At 48.5% G+C, this 7,632-nt stretch overlaps 1 protein-coding gene across 9 annotated transcripts in view; it reads left to right on the top strand.

Annotated features, from left to right (window-relative positions):
• Positions 1-7,632, top strand: part of GDPD5 (glycerophosphodiester phosphodiesterase domain containing 5) — a 309,687-nt gene that overhangs the window by 281,599 nt on the left and 20,456 nt on the right. For all 9 annotated transcript variants that reach the window (XR_003093654.1, XM_025202057.1, XM_025202055.1 and 6 more), the window contains one exon: positions 3,183-3,330. Coding sequence is in view for 8 of the 9 variants with exons in the window: in XM_025202057.1 (XP_025057842.1) it covers positions 3,183-3,330 (148 nt within the window). In the remaining variant the exon portion in view is untranslated. The remainder of the gene's footprint in view (positions 1-3,182; positions 3,331-7,632) is intronic.

Raw genomic sequence — 7,632 nt, 5'->3', positions numbered from 1 at the left:
AAAGCAAGCTGCTGAATCTCTCCACACCACCTGCCCCCCCCACTCACTTCCTGCCCCGCTGCAGTGGTGGGGGTCGGGGGAACAAAGTTAAGATGGTGCTCTAATAATTTTATAATTTTTCCACGTACAGAATCTAATTATTGGGGGGTCATCTTAAATTCAGGGTTGTCCTGGATTTGGATCAATACATTTGTGGTAGTAGTGGTGTTTATGGTAATTATTAGTCCAGTAATTAAAGACTCAGCATAAGGTGCTTCATTTTAAAATATTGTCCTCTAGGACACTTGGTAGTGATGTCCTGTAGGAGATCTTGGTAATGATGATTCCTTGATCGCTAAAAACCGACACATTTTGATAGGATTTCTTGTGGTCCGGAAAAACTTTCCTGATAGCTGTTCGTGACTTTTGACTTTAAAAACATGGCAAGGGACACTACTAGCTAAACCGGGGCGATGGCGTGAAAATCTAGACAGGAAGTAACCCTGGATAACCACCTTAATTTTGGGAACAGTAATGGGCATTAAGTAATAGATGTTGCCCATGTGTTACCTGTGGGATCATCCAGTGGGAGAGAAAACCTTTATACTCAAATAGTCTGTCCCACTTCCAAGTGGGGATCATGAAAGTTCATGGAGAGTGGGATTCATTTTAATAACTTTTTTACATTTGCATCCAGTATGTGGCATCATTAAATGATCCTTTTTGAAATAATAAATATTAGCCATTATCGTCTTCAGAGGAAATGTAGGCTTTTCAGGCAAAGTACATCCAGGCACCGTTTCAACCTGCTTAGCAGCCTTCGGGTCTCATTCATCTGCCGTTGGATTTTCATTACTGCAACATTCCTGTTTCTTTCAGAAAGTGCTTTTTTGGAGGGTGGGGAGAACATTCACAAATTTCAACATGACCTTTTGGCAACCCTATTTAAATCACTTTGTTTCCTCTTGTATTAACTAAATGCATTAGTTCTCTCCAGCATGTGAGGTTCAAAATGTATGCAGATGATCTTAATTGCTGATCTTTAAGTAAGGGATGTCTCCAGTGGAAGGAGGCCTTGCTATTTTTTTAGGGTTCGGTACCATGTTTCTCAAGGCAACTTTTTGGAACTTAAACTCTGTTTTTTAAGGGGGAGAGGGATCAATCCTGCCCGTTCTTTCATTGTGTCCATCTCTGGGAGAATCAGAGAGAAGGATACTTACTTGGATGTTGTGAGATGGTCTGTATAATTGTCCTGTCTCTATTCTGTGCCCTCGAAATCAAACCTCCCACTTCAGAATTGCTTGTAAACTGGAGGCCCTGAAGGGACTCAGCCGAACATTGCCAGGTCCCGACACCAGAATCATTAACTCAGAAACTACTGGAGTGGATTAAACAAACTTTCATAGAATCATAAAAAAGTGGGGCTGAAAGGGACCTCCAGAGGTCATCTGCACCAACCCTCTACCTGAGGCAGGATCACCCCTATCTGAACAAATTCATTGTCTGAAACAAATCCGGAACAAGTGGATAGAAAACTGGCTGGAGCTCAGAGGGTAGCAATCGATAGCTCAATGTCTAGTTGGCAGCCAGTATCAAGTGGAGTGGGCCAGAGGTCGGTCCTTGGTCTGGTTTTGTTCAATGTCTTCATCAACAACCTGGAAGATGGGATGGAGCGCACCCTCAGCAAGTTTGCAGATGACACCAAGCTGGGGGGGAATAGTGGATACACTGGAGGGTAGGGCTAGGATTCAGAGAGACCTAGACCAATTGGAGGATTGGGCCAAAAGAAATCTCATGAGGTTCAACAAGGACAAGTGCAAAGTCCTGCACTTAGGAGGGAGCAATCCCATGCACCGGTGCTGACTGGGTGGGCAGCAGCTCTGCAGAAAAGGACCTGGTGGGGACAGGGGACAAGAAGCTGAATAGGAGCCAGCAGTGTGCCCTTGTTGCCAAGAAGGCTAACGGCATCCTGGGCTGCAATGGCAGGAGCGTTGCCAGTAGGTCAAGGGAAGTGATTATTCCCCTCTATTCAGCACTGGTGAGGCCACATCTGGAGTCCTGTGTCCAGTTTTGGGCCTCCCACTACAGAAAGGATGTGGACTGGTTGGAGAGAGTCCAGAAGAGGACAACAAAAATGGTTCAGGGACTTGAGGAGAGGCTGGGGGGATTGGGCTTAATTAGTGTAGAGAAGAGAAGACTGAGATGGGATTGAATAGCAGCCTTCAACTATCTGAAAGGGGGTTTGAAAGAGGATGCAGCTGGATTATTCTCAGTGATGGCAGATGACAGAACAAGGAGCAATGGGCTCTGGTTGCAACAAGGGAAGTTTAGGTTAGACATTAGGAAAAACTCTCTCAGTAGTAGGGTGGTGGAGCATAGGTGGTGGACTCTCCATCCTTGGAGGTTTTCAAGACTTGTCTAGACAAAGCTTTGGCTGGGAAGATCTAGTTGGGGCTGGTCCTGCTTTGAGCAGGTGGTTGGACTAGATGTGACCTCCTGAGGTCCCTTCCCACCCTCGTTTTCTATGACTCTAATTCTTATACAAATCCATTCTTGAATCTCTTGGCCAGACTACATGGTCAACCTTGATACAGCACAAGGCATAACATCCTAACTTGCCAAATGTCATGATATTCCCTAGGATGGATATGTTTCTCTCTTCTGCACATTGAACTCCATCTTCATACTTTCCCCCCACTCCAAATCCATTTGACATTGCAAACTATATCCCCATAAATCTCATGGAGCTGAGCAGGTGGTGGTGAGAGTGGACTTGACTTTAATTTAGTGGACCTCCTACACAGTGTTATATGCAGCTAAAACCACTTACATCACTGCAATTAGGTAGTCTTCAAAAAAAACCAAACCAAACCAAACCAAACCCTGAAGGTACAGTATGCAAACAGGAATGGTGCCAGCACTTGTATGCCTAAGCTGGGTTCTGGTCTGGGTAGACTGGTTCGGTAGAGCCAAGGAAGCCTTTAAGATCAAAGTATTAAATTGCCATGATGTTACATATCTTAATAGGACAGGCTCACTTTTAAATGACCTTCATCCAATTTACAGTCTAGCCAAATCAGGCTGTTTGTGAGATGACTCTCATCTCCCTCTGCAGCTGTCTCGCTGTAGCCACTGACCTGTGGCACTCGATGCTCATAAGCCTTTCATGGATATTAATGTGTTGCTCTATTTTTTCTCAACAGGGAATATGCCACAGCGAATCTGAGCACTAATCTCTACACTGTGAATGAGGCTTGGCTTTACTCCATCCTGTGGTGCGCTGGCGTTCAGTCTGTCACATCCGATAGCTCGCATATCCTCAGCAAGGTGCCTTTTCCCATCTGGATACTGGTAAGCAACACAAAATGAAGAATATGCAGACAGCGCCTAAATTTGCCTGCGGTGAGGTCTGAACGGCACGGTGACGGTGCACTGAGGTTGGTTGTAAATAATAGACATACCCGTGGAGGAATAATTTAAATTCTTTACTGCCAAAATTTTAAGCAGGGGTTCCTTCAGAGAGGTTTCCTGTCCTACGTATGATATGCCCTAGGTTGGATATTTTCCCCACTTCCCCGCACAATACTCCATCTTCATACTTTCCCCCCATCCCAAATCCATTGCCGCTTCTTTTGCCTTATTCCCTTTCACTTAGTACCCCTCCGCCCACCATGCTCCATATCCTAAGTACCTCAACTGAGGTTGCTGACCTGCTGCACCACTGCTGCCATGAGGAGTCACTCACCGCAGCACCATTGATGGAGGTGGGGTGGGTTTTCCAGCAGTTTGGGGGCTGTGGAGAGACCAAGTGGAAAGTGGACCCCCCCCGCTTTGTTGGTGAACTAGGTGGTCATCTGGAAAATGAGCTTCTTTTGCTTCCAGAGGCGAGCAGGTCTCCTGAATGCTTGGTTATAGGGGTGATGGAGCTGGACTCCTGGCTGATGGATGGGAAGTGGAGTTCCAGGCATCCTCCTGGTTTCAGCGCAGTGTAGAGTCTAAACCATGGGCAGGCAAGCAGCGGTGGGTACGGAAAAGGGTTGCAGGGGCTGCAGGACTCGCCAGAACTTCGTAGAGCCCAGGCCTCGTATTTGAATGCAAAATGGAGATGTGGGGCTTAGGGAGAGGAGGTGACATGCACTTCTCCCTGCCACCTGGACACATTGGAGGGGTGTGGGGGGCACTGCAGTGACTATTAGCTGCGGCAACAGCAAGCACGCTCGGAGAGCTGCAGTTGTGAACTGATGGCTTTAGTACATCAGCCTCCCCACTAAACACAATCCATTTTTGCACTTGATTTATCCAGCCACTATGAGAAATAGCCTTATTGGCAGGGAAAAAGACCTTGGAAAATCTTGAGCGTCCATGTGTTTCGATCGTGGGAACGTTGACGCAGAGGCGCGGTGAGGTGAAATTGCCCTATCTGGGGTTTCTCAAGACAGGATGGGGCTGTCCAGGTCTCAGGGTCTGCCATTTATTTTCATAGATTCATACACTGTAAGGCCGGAAGGGACCTCAGAAGATCATCGGGTCCAGCACCCTGCACCAAGCAGGAAAGACAACTGGGGGCTAAGTGACCCCAGCAAGGTGATTGTGTAGGCTCTTCTTGAAGATTTCCAGGGTAGCTGATTGCACCACCTCTGGAGGGAGCTTATTCCACAGTCTGGACATCCTGACTGTGAAGAAGTTTTTCCTAATGTTGAGCTTGAACAGATCTTCCAGGAGTTTGTGGCCATTACTCCTCGTTTTCCCCTCCAGTGCCCTGCTGCACAGTTGCTCACCGAGCCCTTGATGTAGTCCCCTAGCGTAGCAGGAAGCTGCTACCAGTCCCCTCTCAGCCTCCTTGTCCTCAGGCTGAAGAGTCCCAGATCCCTCAGCCTTTCCTGGAATGGCTTGCCAAGTAAGACTCTGACCATATAGGTGGCTCTTCTTTGGACTCCCACAACCTTGTCCACATCCTTGTTAAAGTGCGGTGCCCAGAACTGGACGCAGTATCCAGTATTTTAACACAGTACTGGACGCAGTCTCTTGCAGCATTGCAAGGCTTTATTGCCAACTCACAAAGCTGTTGCTCATCTTCCCCCCGCCACAAGGCACTGCCATCTCTCTTGTATGCTGTCGAGAGCCTCATCACTGTTGCAATGGAGCAATGTACTTGGAAGTTGGGCAGGTGCATGGCTAAATGTTACTTGAGTGGCTGTTGATAAGACCTAGCTCTGTAATTCTTGAAGCACTTGGCAGAGGAGGATTGCTGTTGCTGTCCCCCTTTTGCAGATGGGGAAGTGGAGGCACAGAGAGGAAGAGCTTTGCCTTGGAGTAGCCTACAGGTCAGGAATAAAACCCAAATGTTCAGAGCTGCCATTGAGTTCTCACCCCCATTCCTGATGCCAGGCTGCTCCATTACTACTAGGTCTGCATAGGAAGCAGGCGATGACTAAGTGCAGTGCTGCAGGTGGGCTAATTAGCTCTGCTGTTGTGGTGCTAATTAACCCTGGTGCAGCGCTGTGACATACACATGCTGCCGCTTTCTGTCCCAGCACGTGCAGGGCAGTCCTATGCCAGGAAAGTTCAGGGGAGGCTTGGAGGTTGGACCACGAGGGAGGAAGGTTGTGGGGTTGTGTGTATCAGGGTGGGGGTACAGGTTCAGGGGTGGCCAGCCGTGTTGTGGCAGAAAATGGAAATACTCAAAAATACTAATTAATACCTTGGTCCTCATCTCAAAGCTCACTGAATGTGGAATCAGCCCCCGCCACATGCCAAGGGATGCTGGGATCCTTGCGTTGTCTTCCAAGAGATCATGAAGCTTTTGGTCTCTTCTTCCAGGAGCTGATGGTGGCCAAGTACTAACTGGGATGACTGTATTCTCCTGAAGAAAATTTCTCTTGGCTACGGTGTTCTTCATTTCCTTTTGTGCAGAAATGCTGCTGGGTGCTCTAACACTGAAATGGGAGTGGATGGTCCACTATAAATGCATCACCAGTATCAAACACACCCATGCCCTCAGGCTGGGTCTGAACCCAGCAGAGGTGGCAGCAGGACAGGCAGCGGTGCGGGGGTTAATGTAGCTGTCGCTCACTCGTGTGCCGCTTGCACACATCACCAACGGGGCTCCATAGGTGGAAATGAAGCAGCAGGCCCCCCCACTATTCACACTCACCCCCTTGAATTCCTGGCCCCTCCAGGAGCCCAGGGGGCTAGGTAAAATGGCTCTGAGGCTGGATCTGGCTTGCAGGATGCATCATTGATGCCCCTGATCTAAGCCAGGGGTGGCCAACCTGCAGCATGGCAGAGGAAAAAGGAAAAAGCTGAGCAGCAGACTGGGCACGAAGCAAAATTTGGAGCAGAAGCAGAACAGCAGATCTGGTAGGGAGCAGAAAGAGCGACGGATCAGGCAGGGGAAGGGGATGAGAGTGGCAAGGTGGGAGGGCTTCATTTGTGGCATGCCTGCCAACGTGGTGTCCGCTACTCCTCCAAGTTGTTCATTCAAAATCCTGCTCTCAGTTAGATCTTGCAGGTGATGGGTCCCTGAAATGGGAGGAGAGGTGCAAGTCATTTCCGCAGGTCACTGCAGAACGGCTGCAGTGCTGCTGCTCCATTTTACCGATAGGAATTGATGCACCGAGATGAGGTGACTTGCCCAAGATCGCGTAGCAGTAGCAGGGCCAGAAATAGGACCAAAAGATCCATAGCTCCGGTCTGTTGTCGTTATTGCCTAGGCCAGCGGTTCCCGAACTTGGACAGATCGCGCACCACCAATTTCATACGATACAACCTTAAGTGCCATCAGTAACTTTTTGTCATATAAAGTAATTATAAGAAATCTTTTAACACGTGCCACTGACAGGTTGTCTGCATACCACAGATTGGGAACTGCTGGTCCCCAAGGCTACTTGCTGTCTCCCTCTCCCAGGTAACCATCCAAGGAAAGATATCAGTGCCGGCTAGGGCCACACGTGGAATAGGAAGATAAGATGGGTAGCTTGCAAAGAACAGATGGGATAAAAGAAGAAAACCTCTTTGCATCAGAGGTTAGCATTTAGAAAGGCAACAACTCATTCCCACCAGCCTCAGTGGAAGCCGTGGGCATCACAGAGAGAGTTTGGCCACAAAAGTGGTATTGCCAAGTACTCGATGATGCTGTGCCGATTATTAAGCATCTCTGACTAAGCCGCGCTATAATGCATACCATAATTGCCTGAACTCTCCTCATACCCCAAACGCCTAGGCTCCACGTGATTCATGCCTGGTGAAGGGTGTGTAGACTAAATCAGTCTCCTCCAGAATAGATTGCAACTTGGGAGCCGAAGCAACCCTTTTATTATTTCTGAAAGGCAGTTATCTCCAAAGCACTTTTCTTTGTGCCGGTTGAAGTGATGATCAGGTGTGCCCGAGGGCTTTGTTGCACTTCATCTCGGGATGAATAGGGATGTCACTGCCATTTGCAGCGGTTTGCGAGGCCGTGTCAGCTGCATCAGTCTCTCTGGTAACAGCAGCTCCGTGCTGACACGTGCGCTCGCTCACACCCTCGCTTGTGCTTCCCGTCAGCCAGCTCCTCCCAGTTATTGTTCTGAGTTCAACATGTAAATTCAATTCAGCCGCACGGAAAAGCAGCTGCAGTGCTGTTATTTTAGCAGGCACTTTACACTCGTCATTCCT

The sequence above is a fragment of the Alligator sinensis genome, unplaced genomic scaffold (genome assembly GCF_000455745.1).
Source record: "Alligator sinensis unplaced genomic scaffold, ASM45574v1 scaffold1008_1, whole genome shotgun sequence".
Lineage (NCBI taxonomy): Eukaryota > Metazoa > Chordata > Crocodylia > Alligatoridae > Alligator > Alligator sinensis.
This window is presented reverse-complemented; position numbering and strand designations above follow the sequence as displayed.